General features: G+C 49.5%; 1 protein-coding gene across 1 annotated transcript in view; it reads right to left on the bottom strand.

Moving 5' to 3' along the window:
* Positions 1-4943: 4943 nt before the first annotated feature.
* The window catches only part of LOC311176193 (olfactory receptor 14A16-like), a gene marked incomplete at both ends in the record, with an annotated part of 94613 nt that continues 71946 nt past the window's right edge, over positions 4944-27610 (bottom strand). Inside the window, 2 exons of the mRNA XM_084241493.1 lie at positions 4944-4952; positions 18624-19338. Of these exons, the coding sequence (XP_084097619.1) occupies positions 4944-4952; positions 18624-19338 (724 nt within the window). The remainder of the gene's footprint in view (positions 4953-18623; positions 19339-27610) is intronic.

Genomic DNA, 27610 nt, shown 5'->3' with positions numbered 1-27610 from the left:
CATGGAACCTGAGGGGAGCTACCCGTGAGCCTGAGCACAGCACACGGCTTCAAAGTCATAAATGTGAAAACCAGAACGGCATCTCTTCACAGCGATGCATTCTCCTAAGAGCTATTTTATTTTCAAAAAACTCCATCAAGGCAGTGGAGAGTCTCGATCGAGACAGAACGGATGGAAGTGAACATGCCCAGCAGCCGCAGCCTTCAGATGTCCATTCCGACTCATTAAGTATCACCTTCCGCCCATCTCCTGCAGATTCAGGAGGAGATTCCTTGTCTTTTGAACAGAAACATGCATGTGTGTTAGAGGAAGATGCTCCTGTAGGAATGGTGGGGGGGGATCCCACTCACTTGTCTCTCCTCCCTTCCACAGGGACGGGGCCCTCAGTCTCCACTGAGGCTGTGGGAACCGTGTCCAGATCCGGGTCCCATGACCGTGTGCTCCCCAGTACAGAACCCCTTCACCACCGCTTGGTTTCGGTAAACGTTGGTGATGCGTGAGTTCTTGAACATTCTTTCTACAACAAATACATGTTTTTTAACTGTGAGCTGGATTCAGTTTATGAATATCACACAGGGAGAGGATTGGCAAAGGAATGCATTATTTTAGGAAAAAGGAGCACATTCACAATATGAGAATATGAATTTGCAACAAAAGAAAAATACTAATGGGAAGGATCTTTACCTTGTGAATGATGAACATAGAGTTAGTGGGAAACTAAATAAATACAGGTGAATAATTGATGATGCCTCGTTTGTTGGAGAATTGGCCCTTCATCAGTCTCCACAAAGCCAGCTTCATGCCTTGGTTTGTCAGACTGTGTATGACTGGATTAAAGGTGGGGGGAACCACCGTGTAGAACATAGAAATGACCAGGTCACACATGGACGGCGTCCCTGAGGTCGGCTTCAGATAAGCAAAGCATCCAGTGGAGACAAACAGCACCACAACCAGCTGGTGGGGAAGGCAGGTGGAGTAGACTTTGGCCTTCCCTTCTGTGAATGGGATCTTCCTGACAGCAGAGAAGATGTGCACATAGGAAATGACGATGAAAATAAAATAGCAGACACTCAACAACACACTGATGAAAATGGGGAAAAGTTCACTCATTAAATTTCCTGAACAAGAAACAGCCAATAACTGGGGGATGTCATAGAAGAACTAGTGGACCACGTTGGACCCACAGTAGGACAAGAAGAAGGTTCTAGCTGTGTTCATCACAGCATAGAGACCCCAACACAGCCAGGACACAGCTGTAAGCTACACACACCTGTCCCTGCTCATGATGACCTCATAGTCCAGGGGGTGGCAGATGGCAGCATAGCAGTCAAGTCTCATCACCGTCAGCAGGTAAAGCTCTGTAGCTCCTGAAATAACCACCATAAAGAACTGGAGGACACAGCCTGGGAAGGAGATGGAGATGCTGTACCTCAGAGAGTTGGCGATGGACTTGGGGACCGTGGTTGTGATGAGACAGAGGTCCGAGAAGGACAGACTCCTCAGAAAGAAGTACATGGGGGTGTGGAGGTGCCGGTCCAGGGTGGTGATGAGGACGATGAGCCTGTTGCCCAGCAGGGCGCACAGGTAGACCAGGGAGAAGAGCAGCGGGTGCAAGAAGCCCATGGTCCCCCTGGGTGGGGACTCCAGTAGGACAAATTCTCTCATGGCCGTGAGTTTGGTCACCCCTGGAGTCGTCATATGTATTGAGAAAGTTGAAGGGATGAAAATGTAAATATCATCCAAGATTGAATATATGGGTTATCATATTGGTAATCAATCTATTTTCTACATAATTACTCCTAATTTCAATTGAGTCAAAAATCATCATCTGCATAGACTTCATTATTCCGCCCATATATTTCCATGCATGTGAATGTGCCATTACGACATTTTATAAATAAGTCCTGAAAAGTGGTGAAAATTGAAAAATTCTAACTCTCCCTTACAAAATTTGAAAAACTGAAAATGTCATAACTGTCAACAAACTCAGGTGACAATCAGCTGAAAACCCCAGCCAAGTGGCTCCCACCTCCTGCCCAGGCCCCAGAGTAACTGCCCAGCACACCTCCCAGAGCTTGTCCAGGGCACAGCCCCAGAGGACACATGACCATGCCCAGCCCCTCCCCACCCTGGAGATCATGTTCCTGCTCCTCCAGCACAGCCCTAGTCAGGGGAGGCCCCACAGGGACAGGTGTAAAGGGAGCTGTGGTGTGTGGGTCCCCATTTTCCTGCTCCCCAGGACCCAACACTGTCCTGGAACTGAATTTTATGGGCTCGGCATCCCCGTGTGTCGTGTCCTGACCCCTCCTCTGTCAGATTCCTGCCCCTGTGGCCTCACAGCTGCCTCCTGGTCCGTCCCCTCATCCCCTCATCTCCCTACCCCTTACTCCCCACATCTGAGGACCCAGACACCACATTTCCCGCAGAGTCTCCTGCTGGGTCACACCCACACATCCCTCCTGCAGGATGGGCTCTTCCACCCCGGGTCCCTCCCGGCCCCTCTGTCCCCCTCAGACTCATGCACGTCTGTGCAGGGAGGAGGCCACTCTGGCGCTGAGCCGGATGGTCTGTGCATGTGACTGTCCCTGCCGGTCCCAGGGCCCCGGGTCCCCGGAGCGGGTTTGTTCCTCAGCTCAGGCCCATGCGTGAGTGAGGACGCCTGGACACAGGGCAGCCCTAGCCAGCCCCCCCTCCCCAATGTCATTTTCTCCTCCCACTGTGGGTTGATGGAGGGGCAGGCCCAGGGGAGGGCAGGATTTTTAGGAGGATATAGTAATATAAAATAATTGCAAAACATTGTTGGGAATATTTCCAAAAAATTAATAAAATAGAGAAAATAAATCAGGTTACGTGGTGGTAAAAAATGTTGACATCTGTTGAGCGACTTTAAATACATGTTTAAAATGGATAAAATAACTTGACATATCTCCCCCAGGCCCTGTTTAAATACTATGACTTATTTTCCAATTACACTGACAATCCCTGAGTGTGGAGTTGGGGAAAAATCCCCAGTTCACATCCACAAATAGACAGATGTTGGCGCCACCATCATGTTAGTGCCAGAGCCATGAAGGGGTCAACAGTGTCCCTGACAAGTTATTGAATTTCCACCTGACTTACATTTGTCATCATGTTTAGGAGAAAAGGCATAACGTTCTGAATTGAACAATAAGTGTAATATTTAATTCCCTCTGGATGTCTTCATCACCATCCAATTCTATAAATTGCTGTGATTTTATTCAGCGCTCAGAACACACTGAGTGTGCTGATGCTCATCCAGGTGTGCGGCAAAAACCGTCACATCTCCCAAAATTCACAATCTTTTAATATGCTCAATGTGTTAAAAGTCAGTATCTTTGACCATCGTAAATTACAAGAGAATGTGTTTTCTCTCACCAAGTCTCACCCAGGCTGACAGGGTAGTGGGACATTATGAATTGGGCCCCGTCCGCATTAGTTGTCATGGTTTACAAAGTGAATAGTGTAACTACGGCTCGTTCTCCTGTCTAAAATGAAGCTTGATCTGAAAACTCTCAATGTGAGAGGATTCTACCCTGCAAATGGCTGGGGGCAGATACCTGCCATCTGGGGGGGAAGTTCCCACTGCCGTGTCGAGTCTCTGTCCTGAGGTTGTCCCCGTGGCAGAACAGAGAGTGTCCCGGCCTCTCACTCCATCATTGGGCCTTGTGGGGAGCCTCTGAGCACTCATAGCATGTTTCAGCCTGTCCTGCGCTGCCTCATGGATAGAGCAGGGCCTCAGGTGTCTGAGTGTGTCAGGGGCAATTTTGCTGTTGGATTCCTCTGTGGAAATGTATGTAACTTATTCTGTTCTCCAGGCCCCATCCCCTGCCCTGACCACCACGGGGACCAGGATGGCCCCGTCATCAGAACCAGGACAAGCCACATCCACAGGGAGCAGGAAAGACGCCCCCACCCCGTTGGGCCCTCCTGGTCCTGGCAGGTGGGGGGAGGCACTGGCAGAGCGGGAGGGGCAGAGTGGGGGACAGGATGAGCAGGACAACTGCAGACCTGCAGACCTGGGCCTGGAAGAGATGGGCTGAAGCTGTACCCTGAAGTGTGAGTTGTTGGCACTGCAACAAGATCCCTGTCCTGTGGCTCCTGCCGGCCCCTCTAGTGCCTGAGAGTCTGACTTGCTGCTGACATCGCCTGGACATCGCCTTCACATGGACAATCTAGGCCCGGGTGTGGGCAGGGTGGACATGGCTGGGCTGGGGTCCCCTGGGGTTTGGAGTGGATCCGTGGCAAGTCGCGTAGGGGAGGACAGGGCTCAGGGGGCACTGAGGAAGCTGCATGCGAGGAGCCTCCTCCAGACAGTGACTGGTGGGAATCACTCTCTGGCGTGGGAGCCAACCACACAGTGGTCGGCACAGATCTGGCCACGCCTGGGGTAGCCGCACGAACCGAAAGGATGGATACAAAGTGACTCAAGTCCGTTTCCTCATCTGATGTGAAGTGACCCCTTCATTTGCAGTCCCGGGGGTGCCTGTGGGACGGGAGGACACACATGACAAGTCCCGGAACGTCCCAGATGCATGTTTGTCTTTGACTGAAATGCAGATATTTGTGCCCAAATGATTCTGTGAGGCGACACTGTCCTGAGGGCAGTGCGGGACGGGGGCATGTCCTGTGGCTTCCGCTCAGGGCCCAGGGCTGGCCGAGGCGAGGGACATGCGCTGCCAAGTGGTGTCTGGCCCTGGCCACAAACGTGATGGCACCTGGTGCTTCTCCCAACTCCAGGGATCCCCGCGGGTGCCTTTAGGGGGACAGACACTGTGGCCCTGTCCGCCTACCAGTGCTCCTTCATGACCCCCCTCGTCCTCATGGTCGACACATGACCGCCCCTGGGGGATCCTGCCTCTGGGAACTGTGAACCCAGATGCTCTGGACCCCTGCACTGCCCGGGAGACAGCTCAGCCTTTCCCCTACTCTGCCTGCGTGGTAGGGGCAGGCGGGGTCAGCGCCAGACAGGGTGTCATTTTGGCCTCAGGGAGAAGGCCGTGGGGGGCTGGAGGGGCTGGGGTGCTGTTCACATGGGTTGCGGGAATCCCGCGTCCTCATTTAAACCCTTCTGGTTGAAACTCCTCAGCCCATGAAGAGAATGGTTAGTCCTTCCTGCTCACCCCGGCTGAGAAAAGCTTCTCAGCCCAGGAGCACATTCCCCACATTCAATCTCTCCGGACTCAGACTCGAGTTTGTCTACCGTGTGGACCCTGAGTCCAGCACACGCTGAGGGAAGGGGACATGGTGGAAAATGTGGGCTGAGTGTGAGTAGGACCTGAACAAATACATCCATTGGGGGCTCAGGACGGGCCAGCAAGCTCGGAGCAGAGTCTGGAGCCTGAATCCACCTGCCCGTGACTCTGCAGTCACCAGGTGACCTCCTTAGAGACTGTCCACCTAGGCCTCGGCCCGTGTCTGGACTGGGGTGCTGCTCCCTGTTGTGGTGGGGACACATGTGTGTAGATGATCACTCGCCCTTGTAGGAGGCGTGGGGTGCACATGGCTTCTCCCCGTGCAGGGCCTGTGCTCACAGCTTTTTCTGAGGCCCAGGGGCACTCTAGTGTGGGGAGGGGATACTTGTTTATTACCCTTGGGGTTACCTCTCCTTGAATTGTGGAGGCAGGAGGGTGTTCACATGGGTGTTCTGTGGAGTGTGAGGGGTGCATCACTCACACAGAAGGGCAGCAATGGAACCCCAAAATGACAGCAAAAACTTGACAGATGTCAATTATTACCATAACCCCATGTCACCCCACTTGGGAGGTCAAATCCTCTTCTCAACAGTCTAGAGGTTTTGCTCAAAGCCAAGACCGAAAGTGTGTAAAGGCTGTGGCCCAAGAGTGATGAAGGCCCAGTGGGGAGACACCTGCCATCAGGGTCTTTCATGGAAAGATGAGTAACTTGGGGGACTTCCCCATACAGATTTTACCCTGAAATCTCAATGGACTCGGTCTGGTTATTAACATGCATGTTATAAGAGAAATAGTGTCTGACTGAGTCTGTTCTGATCCGTCAGGCATGTTTGGAGACACTGTGTCCTGCTTAGGAAATCTCAATAGACTCGGTCTGCGGTTAACATGCATTTTAAAGAATGTTAAAAAACATTCTCAAATGTCAACAAACATACATGTTTTAAAAGAAATATTGTCTGCACTGACTCTGTTATGATCCCTCAGGCGTGTTTGGAGACATTGTGTCCCGCTGCAGAGAGGACGGGTGAGGGAGTTGCCTCCCCCAGCTCATGTTCTCAGGGTGGGTGAGCAGCTGTGAGGCCCCGGCGTTTACAGCACAGAAGCTGCCAGAGAATAAAAATTTACATATGTTGCTTTACCTTACTTTACATGATGTAGAAAGTGACATAATCCCCCACGTACCAGAAAGTGGAGAAAAAGACCTGGTACAGGACATCCACAAACAACCTTGTGAACCCCTCAAATGGAAAACCCTAAAAATTAACACAAGAGCAACAAGTGTCTTAAAAATTATAAAACTCAATAGACGAAACATAGTTCTTCAAAAATAACTCACGTTAAAAAACCAGACTCTCGAGGTGCTGTAACCAGATCAGACGCCATATAAATGAACATCAAGTGCAGGTTCAATCACAGATGAAGATTCTTTCGGAAACTTTCTTCCGTCTCCCAGAGATTCATGTCAAGTGTAATTTCTACTTGACCTTTGAACAGAAACATGAATGTCTCTCAGAGGAAGTTGCCCCATCAGGAATCGGGGTTGTGGGGCACATGCAGATGACTCCCCTCCCTCCACAGGGATGGGCCTCAGGGTAGACACACACAGGCTGTGGAAACCGAGCCCCAGGACTGTGGTACCGTGACTGTGTGCACCCAAGGATAGACCCCTTATCACTGCTGGATTTCATGAAAATGTAGGGGATATGTGAGTTCTAGAACATGTTTCACATACCAGCTGTAACATTTAAAGAACAAGAATTCACATTATGTATGTCCCATGGATGGGTGTTTTGGAAAAGGCTGCATTAGTTTAGGAAATAGAAATTTGAAGACTAGAACAATGTTAAAATTTGCACAGGGAATCTGTAATAAAATGTCATATTTTACTTTAAAATGGTGACAAAATAGTTTCAGGAAAATCTAAATAACTGCTGGGTTCAAAAATGTAGATGGTGCAATTAATTAATTCAAGCAATGATATCTCACATACTGGTGTACTGGCCCTTCATCAGTCACCCCACAGCCGACTTCAAGGCCTGGTTCCTCAGACTGTAGATAACAGGATTAAAGGTGGGGGGCACCACCATGTAGAACATAGAAATGACCAGGTCAGCCATGGACAGAGTCACTAAAGTCGGCTTCAGATAAGCAAAGCATCCAGTGAATAAAAACAGCACCACAACCAGCAGGTGGGGAAGGCAGGTGGAGAAGGATTTGGCCTTCTCTTCTGTGCATGGGATCTTCCTGACAGCAGAGAAGATGTGGACATAGGAAATGATGATGAAAATGAAACAGCAGATACCCCAGACCACACTAATGAAAATGCAGACAAGTTAGTTCATTAAATCTCCAGATCAGGAGATAGCCAATAACTGGGGGATGTCACAGAAGAACTGATGGACCACGTTGGACCCACAGTAGGACAAGGAGAAGGTTCCTGCTGTGAATATTACAGCATAGAGACCCCCACCCAGCAAGGACCCCGCTGTCAGCTGCACACACCTGTCCCTGCTCATGATGACCTCATAGTGCAGGGGTGGCAGATGGTAGCATATCGGTCAAGGCTCATCACCGTGAGCAGGTGAAGCTCTGTAGCTGCTGACATAACCATCATGAAGACCTGGAGGACACAGCCCGGGAAGGAGATGGAGCTGCTGTGCCTCAGAGTGTTGGCAATGGACTTGGGGACCATGGCTGAGATGAGGCAGAGTTCCGTGAGGGACAGACCACTCAGGAAGAAGTACATGGGGTGTGGAGGTGCCAGTCCAGGGTGGTGATGAGGACGATGAGCCCGCTCCCCAGCAGGGCACACAGGTAGACCAGGGAGAAGAGCAGTGGGTGCAAGTAGCCCATGGTCCCCTGGGTCGGGAACGCTAAGAGAATGAATTCTGTCACAGCTGTGAGATTCATCTCCCCTGGAGCCATCATCTGCATAAAAAAATAAAGAGGAAGAAAATATTGTCAAATCTTGCATAATTGAGCATAAGTGCATTATTAGCATTGGATAATGATTCAATCTATTTAGCCATTAATCACTCCTTCTACATCCCACGGAGTCTAGTACCCTCATCTGTGTGTGCTGCTGTGTTCAAACTTTCATTTCCATCTCCTGTGAGGTGCATTATCACACTGTCCAAACATGACCTGAAAATTGGTGAAGGCTTGAAGATTTCAATTGACCCTATAGAACTTTAAGAATTACAATCTCAAAACTCTCAACAAACCCGACTGACTGTCCCTCCCGACTGCCCCAGGCCCGCGGCTCCCCCTCCTGCCCATGCCCCAGTGTCCCTGCCCAGCACACCTCCCAGAGGTTGTCCAGGGCACAGCCCCAGAGGACACCTGACCATGCCCAGCCCCTCCCCACCCTGGAGAGCCTGTCCCTGCTCCTCCAGTACAGCCCTGGTCTGGGGAGGCCCCACAGTGACGGGTGTGCAGGGAGATTGGGTGTATGGGTCCCTGTTTTCCTGCTCCCCAGGACCTGACACTGTCCTGGAACTGAATGAATGATCTGGGCTCGGCTTCCCCGTGTGGTGTGTCCTAACGTCTCCTCTATCAGATTCCTGCCCCTGTGGCCTCACTGCTGCCTCCTGCTCCGTCCCCTCGTCTCCTCATCTCCCTACCCCCGATGCCCCATATCTGAGGACCCAGAGACCACGTTTCCCGCAGAGTCTCCTCCTGGGTCACACCACACGTCCCTCCTTCAGGATGGGCTCGTCCTCTCCGGGTCCCTCCTGGACCCTCTGTCCCCCTCAGACTCATGCACATCTGTGGGTGTGGCTGTCCCTGCTGGTACCAGGGCCCCGGGTCCTCCGCGTGTGGCTTTGTTCCTCCCCCAGGCCCATGCATGAGTGGGGTTGTCTGGACGCGGGGTAGCCCTGCCCTCTCTCCTCCCCTCCCCAAGCTCATTCCCTCCCCCTTCTGTGGGGTGACTGAGGGGCAGGCCCTGGGGATGCAGGATTTTTAGGAAAATATGGTAATATAAAATAATTCAACACATTGGTGGGAATAATTCCCAAAATTTAATAAAAACAAGGAAATAAAGTAAGGTAATTAGTTGTTAATAATGTTGACATCTGTTGAGTGATTTATATACAAATTTAAAATGATAAAATAACATTTGACATCTATCTCCTCCAGGCCCTGGTTAAATATTGTGACTTTATTTTACAATATTACCAACAATCCTGAGTATGGATTTGGGGAAAATCCCAAGTTAATGTCCATAAATAGTCACACGTCCCTGCCAGCCTCACTTCCGTGTCAGAGCCATTAAGTGGTCAACATGTTGCTGTAAATGTTACTGAGTATCTACTTGACTCTTGTCTGTCATGATGTTTAGGACAGAAATGCTTAACATTTTGAATTTAACAATAAGTATTTTTTTTAATTTCCTGTAGCATTTCTTCATTACAGTCTAATTGCGTTAATTGTTGTGATTTTGTTTAGTATCCAAAACACACTGATTGTGCTGATGCTAAAATCCTAGGTATTAACATTAACCGTCACATCTCTCATAAATCATTTTTTTAATATGATTAATGTGTTAAGTCAGTATCGTTGACCATCCTAAATTAAAAAAGAATGTTTTCTCTCATTGAGTCTCGCCCAGGCTGACACGGCAGTGGGACATTGAGCTACGTGGGCACCTTCAGCATTAGTTGTCATGATTTAGAAAATAAATAATTTACCTAGGCATATTCTCAAGTCTAGAATTAAGCTTGAATTTGAAAACTTTCAAGAGTGAGTGGATTCTCCCCTGCAAATGGCTGGGGGCAGATACCTGCAGTCTGGGGGGAGGTTTCCGCTGCCATGTCCTGTCTCTCTCCTGAGGTTGTCCCCATGGCATGGACAGAGGGCGTCCAGCCTCTCACTCCATGGTCGGGGCTCGTGGGGCCGCCTCTGAGCACTCACAGGATGTTCCACCCTGTCCTGCGCCGCCTCATGGACAGAGCAGGGCCTCAGGGCTGGACTATTTGAGCTCTGGAGCTGGTGTCCACGTGTTGGACACTGTCGAGATTCCAGCCCTCAGGGACCTTCCTCTATAGGGAAAGTGTGTGTTTACTTGACTGTGTTAATTGGAGGGTCCTGCAGTGTGTCTCAGCGAGTACTAATCACACTCGGTGTGTAGATGTGATGTTGTGTCTGGCTCACGCCTCTATGGAAGTGAATAGACAAATCCTCACGTCCAGGTTCCATTCCCCACCTGTCGTGTCCACCGTGGTGGGCACCATCAGTCATAACATTGCCCTGAGTCCCTGTCTAGACAGCTGGAAGTCGCCTGTCACCCCCCATGTGCCCTTCACGGAGAGGCCCTGGGGATGGGCATGAGGGCGGATGTGTAAAGGCCTGAGGCGGGAAGGAAGGGACATGGAGAGAGGCAGGAGGGTGTGCAGAGAGGGGGAGGTGGGCGGAAAGGCAATGGACGTCCAGCAGAAGTGAGTGACAACGGGGGTCACCAGCCCTGTGGGAAGAGAAACTTTACTCGTCTCTGAAATTGTGTATCCTGCGGTTCTTTTCCAACATAGCACCTGTCCCTGCACTTATATTAGAATATTCCTTTTGTTGGGATAATTTGTTTTTACCCTTAACAAAATGGAGTAGAATATTAGGGTTTCTGGACATGGTGTCATATCCTTAGGTTTGCTGCATGACGGTGGTGTCGTCACACATGGAAACAGGTGTTTATCTGCTTGAGTTTACTCTTCCGTAGGGGGTGGGGCAGGACCTGCTTCCCTCTGCTGCCTGTGTCTGTCTGCTTCTCCCAGCTTCTTCCCCTCACTTTCCTGCTCCAGTGCCTGCTCTGGCTCATCTGTCGGAGGGTAACTGTCCATCCTGATGAGGGTGGGTTCCTGGGCCCTCGTTATATTCCAGGGGTCTCTGTCTGTTTTTGTCCCAGTGCCATGCTGCTTTTACTATTAGAGCTTTAATGTATAGACTTGAGTCTGGAATGTGTTGCCTCCATTCTTCCTCATTTTTGGATTATTTTGGGTTCTGTACTTTTGTGGTTCTATATAGATTTATATATTATTTGTTTCATATCTGTGAAAAATACCATCAAAATGTTCATTTGGATTGCATTGAATGTGTAAATTGCTTTGGTTCTGATGGATATTTTGTAATGCTGATTCTTCAACCCATGAGGATGGGTTATCTTTCCATTTTTTGGGTGTTTCCTATTTATTTTAAGAATGTTTTACAATTTTCAATCTTTAGATTTACTCCTAGGTACTTAATTTTGTGATTACATATAGGATTGCTTTCTCAACTTTTCTTCTTCATATTTTAATTTATTTTTTTTTCTTTTGGAGTCTCTAGAGTTCTCAATGTATAATAACATGTTGTCCAACAATTTTAAATGTCTAAATTCAAACAAACTTGAGGTATTTAATGTTTTGTTCACTTACCTATTTTAATTATGCTATACAATGACTTGAATAACCCCAGTGAATGTTTATAATGCTCTGAGTCAGGTTCTTAATTCATTACATATATTGGATTCTTATTGTATCCCAAAACTATATACCTGTAAAGAATAACAGTACCAAAAATTAATATAAAGAAAGTCATTTATTGGCAGAAAAGTTAAAATTTCCTGATCACTTAAAGGAGAGTATGAGGTTGTCATCCCAGACTTTCAAAGATGGAGATGTTGCCATTTTCTAACCGTTCCTGGCTGCCTCCATATTTACTTTGTGCCCACATGGGTCTCCCCTGGGCTGGAGGCAAGGTAGGCCTGACTAGCAGCCTCACAGGGTGAAATCTGTGAGAATGACTTAAATGTCTGACATCCAATTAGAACTACATTTTCATCATGAAATATTTTGGTGTGAAATATTCTAATGTGGGATGTCAAAGACGGGAAAGTGAAGGTGGATGCAGTCAGCGGAGAGGAGCTGAGGCCAGACAGCAAATGACAATCATGGGAGCATTTTGCTTCCCAAATTGAATTCTCCTTCAAATTATTTATTGTCTTTACATGTACACTGAATAATATTATTGTATTGTACATCAATCTGATGAGTTTTTTCATTTCAACATTTTCGTAAAAAATACAGACATTCTAGGTATGATTACTCTTGATAACCTGCCCAGCCAGGGCTTTGTGCTGTCATCCCGCCCACTTGAGTGATGAAATAAATGGGGACAACACTCCTGTGAAGTGTGGGGTGAGGTCATGGATGGCTTCCCTAATACATTTCTGGAAATATTAGATATGAGGTTGGCTACTAGCTATTAAAATGTTTAGAGCATCATAATTTGCTAAGTTCTCTTATAGCTTCTCAAAAATTCCTACCCAATGCATTTTTGTATTTTTTTTTAGTAATTACAGTACACATGAACTTAACTTTCTTATTTCTGGTGTCCACCGTGTGTTGAGTGTGTTTATTGTAAATGCCAACAGCACCCACCCACCAGAGCTTCCAGGAGTTTCTCCACCACGTCACATGTGTGGAACTTTGTCCACAGAAGGTCGTGACTACTCAGATCCCAACTTGGACCAAAGGCCTTATTTATGCTCTGAAGGCCCCACTCACCAAGAAAAGGGGCCTCCATCCTTCCCGAGTTCCCTGACCATGAGACCGAGAATGTCAGTGACATGAAAGGGGAAGCCGCCTTAGAGACTGGAGATGCCTCCCAGTGAGAGAACTTCTGCTGACCCCTGAGATGAAACCCAACCATCGCCTCTCTCAGCTGGGAGCACAGAAATGGAGACCAGCATAGAGTGTCTGGAAGTTCCCTCCAGTACACATGGAATATCACAGTGTACCTAAGTGTTAAAAAGAGGAACAATCAATGCTAATAGAGTATATAAGCAGCAGACTGTATGAAGTCATCATAAATGTAATTAAAAAATGAACATATATTTTTAAATTTTACAAAGAAATTATATGAACTTAGAAAAACATAAGGGCCAGCACTATGTGAAATTTTAAAATATGTCTCTCATAATGCAGTCATGAAGTCATCTTCTCTATCACATTTAGGTGTGTCTCCCCTTCATCAGTCTCCCCACAGCCGTCTTCTTGGCTTGGATCCTCAGACTATAGATGATGGGATTAAAGGCAGAGGGCACCACTGTGTACAATATAGAATTGACCAGGTCAGACATGGACGGGGTCCCTGAGGTCGGCTTGAGTTAAGCAAAGCATCCAGTGGAGAGAAACAGCACCACAACCAGCAGGTGTGGAAGGAAGGTGGAGTAGGCATTGGCCTTCCCTTCTGTGGATGGGATCTTCCAGACAGCAGAGAAGATGTGGGCATAGGAAATGATGATGAAAATGAAACTACAGAAATCCAACATCACACAGATGGCAATATGGACAAGTTCATTCGAATATTGACATCCCTGAACAGGAAATAGCCAATAACTGGGGGACATCACAGAAGAACTTGTGGATCACGTTGGACCCACAATAGAACAAGGAGAAGGTTCCAGTTGTGTGCATCACAGCATAGAGACCCCCACCCAGCCAGGACACAGCTGTCAGCTGCACACACCTGCCCCTGCTCATGAGGACCTCATAGTGCAGTGGGTGGCAGATGGCAGCATATTGGTCAAGGCTCATAATTGTGAGTAGCTCTGTACCTGCTGACATAACCATCATGAAGACCTGGAGGACTCAGCCCGGGAAGGAGACGGAGCTGCTGCACCTCAGAGAGCTGGCAATGGACTTGGGGACTGTCTCTGAGATGAGGCAGAGGTCCGTGAGGGACAGATTCCTCAGGAAGATGTACATGGGGGTGTGGAGGTACCGGTCCAGTGTGGTGATGAGCACTATTAGCCCGTTCCCCAGCAGGGCGCACAGGTAGACCAGGGAGAAGAGCAGCGGGTGCAGGAAGGCCATGGTCCCCTGGGTGGAGTACCCTAGGAGGATGAATTATGTCGTGGCTGTGAGATTGGTCAACCCTGGAGCCATCACTGCATGAATGTCTAGAGGAATAAAATGTCATGATTGTCAGCCAGTGCTGACCCGCAGTTTCTCTCTGCAGGTGACCAGCATTGGCCTTCCCCACTGACCTCTCCCTGTACTCTGTCCAGCATCCCCCCGCAGGGATCTCAGCTCCTGCTCTTCTCGGCCTCTCAGCTTGTGAATGACAGGTTCCACCACTGTCCATGCAGCCTGTGGGAGATGCTGAAGGGCAGAAATTTCAACTGACCTCAGCCCCTTGAGCAGTCTCTTCCCTTCTCACTATGTCCCGTGCATGGGCACCCCTGAAACCCTGAGCCCGGCCCTCCTCTGCCATCCCCAGGCCCCAGTCCATGCACCTTTCAAGAGTGGGACCCCCAAGAACCCTCAGGAACACAAACTGTCAAGGACGCCCCAAATCTAGCCTGTGGGGTCTCAGCCACAGTCCCTGCAAAACACTGGCCAGTCGCAGCTCCAGGCGCACATTGTGGACCTAGTGGTCACTGATGGCCCTGAGTTGGTTCCTGATCAGCGCCCACATCCTTCATTAGGGCAGTGGGTGGGGAGTCCCCGCCCTGTGTCTCCATGTGATGACCATCTGGCCCTTGCCCCTGCTCGTATGAGCTGAGAGGGTGACCTCCCGTCCTGCCCTCCCAGTCATTATCCTGCCCCTGCCCTTGCCCAAGGAGCTGAGCTGGTTTCTCCTGTAGCTACTTCCACAGGGCTCAGCCACGGCCGCAGTCATTGCGGGAGGGACGGTCCACCCTATGGCGACAGCCACACGCTCTGGGCACCCAAGGCTGGGACACTCTCCTCATCCCCAACGACGCACCAACAGACAGACCCACCGTGGGGTCTGTGAGTTCCCCCTCCCGCGCCCTGGCCTGACGCATCCTCGCACACTGCAGGGAAAGCTGTTGCCTCCCCATGCGCGCTCCTGGGCCTGGCAGGTGGGGAAGGGCCGTGTGGAGGCGGGAGGGGGAGGGAAGGAGGAAAACCAGGACGAAATCCCTCAAGAATGAGCCAGGGAAGCACCTGGTCTTCTGACACGGGATTATTTTATTTGAAAAGGCCGTTTTCCTCAGTGCCTGGAAATGGAACAACTTGTGATCAGGCGTGTGTGACGGAGGCGGGTGGTGACCTTACAATGGGGGTCAGGCCACGGCGGCGCTGTCCGGCGTGTCCTTGTGGTGGGTTTGCCTCTGGCTCTGACACCACAGAGTGGGGGACCCTCTCCCGTGTGGTCTCCCCGAGTCCTCACAGGCCCCCCAGGTCAGGGTCACACACAACAAACCAGCTTGTGGTCTGGCACGCTGGGACCATCCCCTGCACGCACAAGAGGGAAGGCGGAGGCCAGAGTGAGTGTGAGGGACCCACCCTGACGAGCAGTCACAGAAGATGCAGCCCCTAAAACTGACAGTGATTCTGGAGATTCTTGCAGACAATGAGGGGAGGGCCTCGACCCCACCCACGGGCCAGTCAATGAAGCAGATGCCCCCGCGCCTCTATTCCAGCCGACATACGGCCCCACCAGGGATGCGTGTCCACTGGCCCCGGTCCCGTTCCCACCCTGGTGTCCTGCACCTCAGGGACACAGGGGGCACCCCGTCAAGTGGGCCCATGGGCTGTGGCTGGCAACACCCAGGGGTCCACGGGCATGGGCAGAGGACAGGGAGGGGTCAGCGCGCGGGAACCCAGGGATCAAGATCAAATCCCCACGTCCCAGGGAGGTAGCCTGCTCAGGCAGAGCCCACAGCAATAGTCCGCTGACCAGGCTGGACAGCACCAGATGCCAGGCCAGACATGGCTGGGCCATGGAGAGTTCTCAAGGAGGCCAGACACAGACGCCAGTCCCCAGGGAACAGGCAGGTGACCACCCGGCCCAGTGGGCGGTGCCAACAACACCAGTGTTCCAGCTCTTGGGGTGTTGGTGCCCGCCACATGCAAACAGCCGACAGAGATTGGGCTGAGGCCCAGGCACTCTTTGCAGGAGATGCTAGAGGCAGGGCCTTAGGCAGGTGAGCAGTGGGGTCTCTGTGGAGGTCTCCGGGTGTCTTCAAGTCTATGGAGGTCCTGAAGCCGTGACAACTCTGTCTGGGGAGGGTGTGCAGCCATCAGCTCATGCTTCTCTTCTGAGGCCTCCACATGCGTCCTCTTCTGAGGCTAATTTATCAGTCCAGGTTGCGCATGCACTGCTTACATCCTCTCCTGGGAATGGTGTGGAGACGTCTTCAGACACTAACGACAGGACAACCACAGGACGGACCAACCTCATCCGGGTATTTGTCCCAGATGTGCAGACTTTGCAGTGCAGACCACGCACACTTGTGTTCCCAGCAGCACCGTCCACTGTTGCTGGCCGTGGCCCCAACTCAAGTGCCGGGGACAGAGGAGTGAATACATATGTTCTCATTCCACACTCCATGGAATACTGCACGGCTATTAAAGAGGTGAACTAGTGTCCTTAGGCACCAAAGGTGGATGTTGGAGAGCGTATGCTAGTGAGATAAGTCAAAAAATGAAAGACATTGGCTGTTCTCACCCATCTGTGTATTAAAATATAAAAGTCAACAATTAAAAAATTATAGTGGCAAACAGCAAAAGGAAATGTTGGACTGAGTACAAAAATTTGCTCATTACCAGACAGAACAGGGAAGGAGAGCAGGAGTGTGGACCGAGGGGCCGGGCACTGCAGGGCATTTAGTAGATTCTGAGTGGACACTGATGCATGTGGGGAACTGAACAGTGACCCACGATGAAAACAGTAAAAAGTGAAAATGAGTGTCCTCCTTGATAAGAAAAATAACAAGTTAACATGATGTTTTGATGAAACACTCATGGAAAGATCCTCGCAGACACTCACTGGATTTGTTCAAGGAAAAACAAAAAATGCATCAACAGGAATCTGACCAGGGAATGACATCATATCCCAAGGGGATGGGGACTGTGCTCTCATGTTTATTTTTTTAAGATTTATTTATTTATACAAGAACTGGGGTACATACAGAGGCACAGGAGGGTGAGAGAATTCACCACAGACAGAGTGGGGAGCAGAACAGGCAGATGGACTGAAGACACTGCGGTGGGGAGTAGCAGGCAAGACAGGAGAGGTCTGCCGCGCCATGTGGGTAGTTCCCTGGCTGGTTGGGGAAAGAACTTGCGCTGTAAAGGCTGCTCACAGCTTCACAGTGCAGCACTCAACCCACTTTGCCACCAGGGAGGCCGTGTGCTCTCATGCTATCACTGAAATGAATATTACTTTGAGTGGTTTTCTAGCACAGGTTTCATTCTGAAATTTGAATGGACGAGTCATGTCTTGTGATTAATTACATTTTGTTATCACAAATAGTTTCATGGACAAAATGTACTCATTGGTCAGGAGAGTGACCTGCTCCCAGAGAGGAGCAACGTTGTCCCCAGCTCACGTTCTCACTGTTAGGGAAAAAAGAAAGAGAACCTCTGTGACCACAGTGCAGATGTGTGGAATTATTTTGAAAAATCGCAAATAACAACAAGCTTTAGTTTGCATAATGTTTTACATCATAAAAAAAAAAAAAACAACAACAACACAGTTCCCAAGTGGAAGAAAAGTGAACTTAAGTGTAATCTGCAAGACGGTGGAGAAGACCTGGTAGAGGATCAAGATACAATCTGGAAAAGTAAAGTAACTTAAAAATCAACACAATGACAAGTTACAAAGTATAAACTTTTACATAGAAACATAGTTCTTCAAAGATAATACATATAACTTGACTTTTGAAAACACCACATTGAGGGGTGCAGTCATGTTGGCATCCAAACAGGCATCATAGAAATTAATGTTCCATCCATTCCAGGTTTCACTCATAGATTCCTACTAACCAAGGAAGCGTCCATCCTTCCACCTCTGGCAGAATCAAGTGTGGTTTCCTTTGTCCTTTGAGCAGCAACAGGAACTTCTTCTAGAGGAAGACGCCCCATGAGGAATCGTGAGGGACGGGGGTCCACTCAATCTCTCCCCTGCCATCAATGAGGACAAGGCCCTCGGTGGAGACACACGCAGGCTTTGGGACCCGAGCCCCAGGACTGGGGCCCCGTAGCCATATGGTCCTGAGGACAGACCCCTTTACCACTGCTCACATAATGTAAATGTTGGTGAATGTGAGTTCTAGAACATTCTTTCTACACCAAATACAAGTTTTGAACCACAAGCTGGATTCAGTTTATGAATATCACACAGGGAGGGCTTGGGGGAAAGATGCAGCAATTTAGGAAAACAGAGTATAGTGAGAATTATGAGAATATGAATTTGTGACAAGGGAATAATCCTAATGTAATAAATCTATGCTTATAAATTACATGTAAGAGTTGTGGGAAAAAGCTGAATTAATGAGGGGTTATAATTGTAGATTGTGATATCTCACATCTTGGAGTATTGGCCCTTCATCAGTCTCCCCACAGCCGAATTCATGGCTTGGTTCCTCAGACTGTATATGACAGGATTAAAGGTGGGGGGCACCACCGTGTAGAACATAGAAATGACCAGGTCAGACAAGGATGGGGTCTCTGAGGTCGGCTTCAGATAAGCAAAGAATCCAGTGGAGAGAAACAGCACCACAACCAGCAGGTGGGGAAGGCAGGTGGAGTAGATTTTGGCCTTCCCTTCTGTGGATGAGATCTTCCTGGCAGCAGAGAAGATGTGGACATAGGAAATGATGATGAATATGAAACAGCAGATACCCCAGACCACACTGATGAAAATGGGGACAATTTCGCTCATTAAATTTTCTGAGCAGGAAATATCCAATAACTGGGGGACGTCACAGAAGAACTGGTGGACCACCAGGTTAGACCCACAGTAGGACAAGGAGAAGGTTCCAGCTCTGTTCATCACAGACATGACACACCCACACAGCCAGGACACAGCTGTCAGCTCCACACACCTGTCCCTACTCATGATTACCTCATAGTGCAGGGGATGGCAGATAGAAGCATAGCGGTCAATGCTCATCACTGTGAGGAGGCTCATCTCTGTAGCTGCTGACATAACCAGCACAAAGACCTGGACCACACAGCCCAGAAAGGAGATGGAGCTGCTGTGCCTCAGAGAGCTGGCAATGGACTTGGGGACCGTGGCTGAGATGAGACAGAGGTCCAAGAAAGACAGACTCCTCAGAAAGAAGTACATGGGTGTGTGGAGGTGCCGGTCCAGGGTGGTGATGAGGACGATGAGCCTGTTCCCAAGTAGGGGGCACAGGTAGACCAGGGAGAAGAGCAGCGGGTGCAGGAAGCCCATGGTCCCCTGGGTGGGGAACCCCAGGAGGACAAATTCTGTCATAGCCATGAGATTGGTCACCCCTGAAGCCATCATCTGTATAAAAGAGGAAAGAGCAACAAAATTTTAATTCTTCCAATATTGAAAATAAAATGGGTTATCAATACAACATAACTGAATGTATTTTCTACATAATTATTCCTTACAATTCTATGTACACTAATAACTAATTATGCTGTTTCATTCAATGCATGTATTACCAATTAATGTGAATATGTCATTATTACACTCTCCACATAAGTCCTGAAAATTTGTGAAAACTGAAAATTTCAACTGTCCCCTACAACACATGAACAATTAGAATCTCATATCTGTCAAAAAAGTCAATAGACAAAGCTCCCCCACAACCCACCCCAGCCCTGGGGCTCCCCCTCCTGTCCAGGCCCCAGGGTCTCCGCACAGCACTCCTCCCAGAGGTTGTTCAGGGCATAGCCCCAGAGGATACGTGACCATGCCCAGCCCCTCCCCACCCTGGAAAACCTGCCCCTGCTCCTCCAGCACAGCCCATGTCTGGGGAGGCACACAGTGACGGGTGTGCAGGGAGATGGGATGTGCGGGTGTCCATTTTCCTACTCCCCGGACCAAACACTGTCCTGAAACTGAATGATCTGGGCTCTGCGTCCCCGTGCCGCATGTCCTGACTCCTCCTCTGTCAGATTCCTGCCCCTGTGGCCTCACTGCTGCCTCCTGGTCCGTCCCCTTGTTTCCTCATCTTCCTGCTCCTGACTCCCAACATCTGAGGACTCAAAGACAGTGTTTCCTGCAGAGTCTCCTCCTGGGTCACAACCACATGTTCCTCCTGCAGGATGGGCTTGTCCACTCCCGGGTCCCTCCTGGCCCCTCTGCCCCCCCCCCAGACTCATGCACGTCTGTGCAGGGAGGAGGCCGCTCCGGAGCTTAGCCGGATGGTCTGTGCATGTGGATGTCCCTGCCAATCCCAGGGCCCCAGGTCCCCCGTGTGCAGGTATGTTCCTCCCCCCAGGCCCGTGTGTGATTGGGGACATCTGGACACGGGGCAGCCCTGCCCTCTCTCCTCCACCCTTCTCACCTCTCCCCCTTCTGTACGGTGACGTGGGCCAGTCCTGGTGAGGGCAGGAACTTTTGGAGAGTATAGTAATATAAAATAATTGCAGTACATTGGCAGAGATAACTTCTGAAATTTAATAAAAACAAGAAAGTAAATCAGGATTCATGGAGGTAAAGAAATGTATTACCTGGTTATTAATAATGTTGACATATGTTGTGTGACTTTAAATACCTATTTAAAATGGATAAAATAACTTGACATCTATCTCCTCCAGGCCCTGTTTATACTGTGACTTTATGTTACAATATTGCTAACAGTCCCCGAGTGAGGGCATTGGGGAAAAATCCCAAGTTCACGTCCATAATATTCATATGTCCATAAATATTCAGATGTCCCCGCCAGCCTCATGTTCATGTCAGAGCCATGGAGCGGTCAACATGTTGCTGTAAGAGTTACTGATTTTCTTTTTCTTTTTTTTTTTTTTATAGAGGCATGTTTTATTTGTTTGTTTGTTTCTCTTTGTTTTGTTATACATGCACTGGGTACAGTCAGAAGCACGGGAGGGTGAGAGAATCCACCAGAGCCAGAGCGGGGAGCAGAGCAGGCAGAAGGACCGAAGTACACTGCTGAGGGGAGCAGCGGGCTGCAGGAGAGGTCTGCGCGCCATGTGGGACCCTCCTCAGGTGGCCGGGGAGCAGCTGGGGATCGAACCAGCACCGCAGAGGTCGCGGGCAGCTTCGCAACCCAGCGCTCAACCGCTGCGCCACCGGGGAGGCCCGAGTTACTGATTTTCTACTTGACTCATTTTTGTCATAATGTTTGGGACAAAAAGGCATAATGTTCCAAATTTAAACATCTAGTTTTATTTTTTAATTTTGACTGGAATATCTTCTTTACAATCTAATCCCAATATTGTTGTGATTTTATTCAGCGCCCAGAACCCACTGAGTGCGCTGAAGCTACACCCCAGGTCTGGAGCAATAATCGTCACGTCTCCCATAACCAAAGCCTATGAACAATGCATTAAAAGTCAATACCTTTGACCATCGTAAATTACAAGATAATGTGTTTTCTCTACCTGAGTCTCACCCAGGCTGAAAGGGCAGTGGGAAATGGCGACTTGGGCCCCGTCAGCATAAGGGTTGTGATTTACAAAATGAAAGTTTAGCACGTTCTCAAGTCTAAAAATGAAGCTTGAAATCTAAAAGTTTTCAAGTGTGAGTGGATGCTCCCCTGAAATACCTGCAGTCTGGGGGGAAGTTCCCGCTCTCTTGACTAGTCTGTGTCCTGAGGTTGTCCCCATAGCAGGGCAGAGGGTGTCCCGGCCTCTCACTCCATGGTCGGGGTTCGTGAGGACGCCTCTGAGCACTCATAGGATGTTCCACCCCGTCCTGTGCCGCCTCATGGACAGAGCAGAGCCTCAGGGCTGGGATATTTGAGCTCTGGAGCTGGTGTCCATGGGTTGGACACTGTCCAAGATCCATACAACAAGTGACTTTACTCCAGAGGGAAAAGCGCCCTTGTTCAGGTCACTGTCTTAATTGGCTTCGTCCTGCGGCACATTCACTGATAATTGGTGTCTGAGTGTGTCAGGGGCAATTTTGTTGGTGGTTTCCCATGTGGGGAGGAATGTAGTTCATCCTCTTCTCCCAGCCCCATCCCCTCCCCTGACTGCCGTGGGGCCCGGGGGTGGCCCCATCTTCAGAGTCAGGACAAGCCCCATCCACGGGGAGCTGGCAAGTTACCGCCTGCCACTGTGAGCCCTCTCGGGGCCTGGCAGGTGGTGGATGGGGGGTGAGGGCTGTGTGGAGCCGGAGCAGGAGGGAGGGAGGACATGAAGAAAGTGAGAGGAGGGGTGAGGAGGGAGAAATTCCGCAGAAGCAAGAGAGAATGGCTGAGGTCTGGGTCTCCTGGGATGTGAATTTGTGTATGTCTCTGAGAAATGTGACTAGTTTCCCCTTCTGAACCCATTTGTCTGTATTTGTTTACATTTTTATTTTGTGATTCTGCAACCTTGGTCTCATAGACAGTGCGTGATTTAGGGGTACAGACTAACATCTCTCATGCAGTCACCACAGCCCCCCAAGGCCACAGCCCCCCTTCTGTCCACATACTTTGCCCCCTGCTCTCCCCTCCCCGGTAGAAATAAGTAATCTCTGACTATGAAATCGAGGCTCCAGGAGCAGCTGGGAAGGAGGGAGCGTCCTGCGTGGGAGGTTTGGCTGTGGCCAGAACAGCCTCCTCTTACCTGCTTTTTCACATATAAACTTTAAAACAGCATTAGCATTTCCCACCGTAAAAGTAGAAACCACTATTCTTCCCATCAATAAGGAAAGTTGTATTTATATACCTTCAAGCACAGAGTCAGGGCATCTATTGTTAGAGTTAATCTTTATTATTCTATATTGACATTTTAGCCAACATGGAAAAAAGTATCCCGATGTGGAAAAATCCTTAATCAGAAATCTCCTCTGCCTTCGCGTGCCGGCCGTTGTCTCCTGGCCAGGCACTCTCTCCATTGTAGCTTGAGGGGCAATAGTAAGATGTATGGGTTGTTAATGAGAATTAATTGAGAGTACCTTTACTTTTGGATCGAAGAATGCTAAAGAAAACACACAGAGACCGTGAAAAGCATCATGCAAAGATTTTTTTCATGGGGATGTAGTTGTCAGACTTCATCCGTAGCGTCTTCATTCTCCGTGGACAAATCAGCGCCTTCCTCTGGGCACACCACCAGTCTAAGGAGGAGGAAATTGAATACCTTCCCCTCAAAGTCAGTAAAGAAATTGACTTTGGGGATAAATGAATCTAGCAAAGAGGTAAAGGACTCAAAGAGGAACACTTCCAAACACTGAAAAGGAATATTGGAAGATAAACGAAGTGGAAGGACGTCCCCAGCAGACAGGTCAGTTGGGTCAGTATTATCCAAAAGCCTCCTACTAAACACAGCGCCTTTCCAGTGGGAACCTCCATGGCATTCTTGAGAGAATAGAACAGATATTGCTGAAATTCCTAGGGAATCACGAGAAACTCTCAAATAGCCAAAGCTCTCCAGACTAGAAGGGTGAGGAAGGGCAGCATTAATCTCCAGTCGTCACATGCAGCCACAAACTGTCACAGGAAAGAACAGTGTGGCACGATGGAGCCCATGGGGAAAGTCTCCTTCCCGCACACTCGGTGCTTAGGTTCAAAGGGCAAATGGAAAACAAACGGTTGGTATCTGACCCGGGAAGGGCGTGTCGACGAGGCGGTGGGGACTGTGGTCCTGTCACCCCTGTGGTGCAGTGACACTCAGGAGCAGCCCAGAGCGGCTGCTCAGGCCATGCTGGGGAGAATCTACACGCAAGCAACTTCCGGGCCGTGTGACTGGGTCCTGGAATCGACTCGAGCTTGTGGCCACCGGGCCTTCTCCTTGCGAAGCTCACTCAGGGGCTGACGATGGTAGAGCCACCGGGAGAGTGCGGGACACAGTGGCCTGCCCTAGAGAAAGGGCGTGAGGGGCAGAAGATCACCAGCTCGGTCCTCAGGGTCAGGGAAACATGCGAGAACCTCGGCCGTGCAGGGCAGATGCCACGGAAAGACAGGAGTCGGTGACACCACCCTGCTCTCCTCACAGGATGTTTAAATAAGGAACGACACAGTCCCCAGCGCAGAGGCACAGTGAGCGCCAGAGTTCTCTTCAGGACAGTTGGGAAGCAGACCTGCTGCACCTCGAGGGGCAACCTGGAACCTGAGGGGAGCTGCCCGTGAGCCCGAGGACAGCACACAGCTTCAAAGTCATAAATGTGAAAATCAGAAAGGTAGCTCTTCACAGCAATGCATTCTCCTAAGAGCTATTTTATTTTCAAAAAAACTCCATAAAGGCAGTGGAGAGTCTCGATCGAAACAGGACGGATGGAAGAGAACACTCCCGGCAGCCGCAGATGTCCATTCCGACTCCTTAAGTATCACCTTCCGCCCATCTCTGGCAGATTCAGGAGGAGATTCCTTGTCTTTTGAACAGAAACATGAATGTGTCTTAGAGGAAGATGCTCCTGTAGGAATGGTGGGGGGCACCCCACTCACCTGTCTGCCCTCCCCTCCACAGGGACAGGGCCCTCAGTCACCACTGAGGCTGTGGGAACCGAGTGTCAGATCTGGGGTCCCGTGACCATGTGTTCCCAAGGACAGAACCCCTTCACCACCGCTTGGTTTCGGTAAACATTGGTGATGTGTTAGTTCTAGAACATTCTTTCTACACCAAATACATGTTTTTAACCGTGAGCTGGGTTCAGTTTATGAACATCACACAGGGAGAGGTTTGGCAATGAATTGCATTATTTTAGGAAACAGGAGCCCATTGACAATATGAGAGTATGAATATGCAACAAAAGAAAAATACTAATGGGAAGCATATTTACCTTGTGAATGATGAATGTAGAGTTAGTGGGAAACTGAATAAATGTGGGTGAATAATTGATGATGCCTTATTTGTTGGATAATTGGCCTTTTATCAGTCTCCCCAAAGCTGTCTTCAAGGCTTTATTCCTCAGACTGTATATGACAGGGTAAAGGTGGGGGGCAGCACTGTGTAGAACATAGAAATGACCAGGTCAGACGCGGACAGGGTCTCTGAGTTAGGCTTCAGATAAGTAAAGGATCAAATGGAGAGAAACAGCATCACAACCAGCAGGTGGGGAAGGCAGATGGAGTAGACATTGGCCTTCCCTTCTGTTGATGGGATCTTCCTGACAGCAGAGAAGATGTGCACATAGGAAATGATGATGAAAATAAAACAGCACATAACCCAGACCACACTAATCTGAATGGGGACAAGTTCACTCATTAAATTCCCTGAGCAGGAAATAGCCAATAACTGGGGGATGACACAGAAGAAGTGGTGGACCACGTTGGACCCACAGTGTGACAAGGAGAAGGTTCCAGCTGTGTGCATCACAGCCAATATACCCACACCCAGCCAGGACACAGCTGTCAGCTGCACACACCTGTCCCTGCTCATGAGGACCTCATAGTGCAGCGGGTGGCAGATGGCAGCATAGCGGTCAAGGCTCATCACCGTGAGCAGGTTCATCTCTGCACCTGCTGAAATAACCACCATGAAGACCTGGAGGACACAGCCCGGGAAGGAGATGGAGCTGCTGTGCCTCACAGAGTTGGCAATGGATTTGGGGACCATGGCTGAGATGAGACAGAGGTCCGTGAGGGACAGACTCCTTAGGAAGAAGTACATGGGGGTGTGGAGGTGCTGGTCCAGGGTGGTGATGAGGACGATGAGCCCGTTCCCCAGCAGGGCACACAGGTAGACCAGGGAGAAGAGCAGCGGGTGCAGAAAGCCCATGGTCCCCTGGGTGGGGTACCCCAGGAGGACTAATTCTGCCATGGCTGTGATATTGGTCATGCCTGTAGCTGTCATCTGTATTGAGAAAGCTGAAGTGAAGAAAATGTAAAAATCTTCCAAGATGGAATATATGGGGTATGATATTGGTAATAAATCAATCTATTTTCTACATAATTATTCCTTCTACCTCCTATTGTGTCAAAAATTATCATCTGCATAGACTTCATTATTCAGCCCACATATTTCTATGCATGTGCATGTGCCATTATTACATTTTCAAAATAAGTCCTGAAAATTGGTGAAAACTGAAAAATTTAAACTCTCCCCTACAAAATTTGAAAAACTAAAAATCTCATATCTGTCAACAAACTCGGCTGACAATCAGCTGACAACCCAGCCACTGGGCCCCCCCTCCTGCCCATGCCCCAGCATCAATTCCCAGCACACCTCCCAGAGGTTGTCCAGGGCACAGCCCCAGAGTACATGTGACTATGCCCAGTCCCTCCCCACCCTGGAGTGCCTGTCCCTGCTCCTCCAGCACAGCCCTGGTCTGGGAGGCACCACAGTGACAGGTGTGCAGTGAAGTGGGGTGTGTGGGTCCCCATTTTCTGCCCCCAGGACCCGACACTGTCCTGGAACTGAATGATCTGGTTTCCGTGTCCCTGTGCAGCAAGTCCTGATGCCTCCTCTGTCAGATTCCTGCCCCTGTGGCCTCACTGCTGCCTCCTGGTCCGTCCCCTTGTCCCCTCATCCCCCTGCCCCTGACTCCCCACATCTGAGGACACAGAGACCACGTTTCCCGCAGAGTCTCCTACTGAGTCACAGCCACATCTCACTCCTGCAGGATGGGCTCGTCCACCCCTGGGTCCCTGCCAGACTCTCTGTCCCCCTCAGACTCATGCACATCTGTGCAGGGAGGATGTCGCTCCGGGGCTGAGCCAGATGGTCTGTGTGTGTGGCTGTCCTTGCCGATCCCAGGGCCCCAGGTCCCCCAGGTGCAGGTTTGTCCCACCCCACAGGATCGTGCATAAGTGGGGACATCTGAATACAGGGCAGCCCTGCCCACTGTCCTCCTCCCCAATCTCACCCTCTCCCACCTTTGTGGGGTGATGGAGGGGCACATCCAGGGGAGACAGGGTTTTTAAGGTCACAAAGTAACATAAAATAATTACAATGCATTGGTGGAATCTTCCTAATAATTTAATAAAAACAGGAAAATAAATCAGAATATGAGGTGGCCCAAGATGTAGACTCCTTGTGACTGATATGAAACATCTCTGTCATGATGGCAGAAGCTCTGACATATTCTTTTCCTGTGACATATCAGTCATGACCCCTGAGTGGTGGAGTTGGGAAAAACCCCAAGTGCATGTCTGTGAAGAGACAGGAGTCCACACCCATCTTCTCTCTAGTGCCAGAGCCTGAAACCGTGAACAGTGTTGCGTAGACGTCACATAATTTATATTTGACTTTTAGGTCTGTCATGAGGTGTAGGCAAAAAGCAAAACATTCTGATTTTTAACTATAAGTATTATATTAAATTTCCCCCAGAATTTGTTCATTGCAATGCATTTCCATGAGTTGTTGTTGTTTATTCAGTGCCCACAACAACTCAGGTTGCTGAATGTTCAAATGGCAGTTATGGAGCATTAATTGTCACGTACATCAAAACCTTCTAATATATAAAGGTACAACAAGCTAATCTTTTGAACACTTTATGTTCCAGGAGAGTATATTTCCTCTGTTTGAGACACATCCAGCATGATCAGACAGTGGGGCACTGAGAAACTTGTGCATCTTCAGAAT

Source organism: Talpa europaea, assembly GCF_964194135.1.
Source record: "Talpa europaea genome assembly, chromosome: 8".
In the NCBI taxonomy this organism is placed as follows: domain Eukaryota; kingdom Metazoa; phylum Chordata; class Mammalia; order Eulipotyphla; family Talpidae; genus Talpa; species Talpa europaea.
The sequence above is the reverse complement of the archived record's forward strand: the minus strand, read 5'-3'. Positions and strand labels throughout refer to the sequence as shown.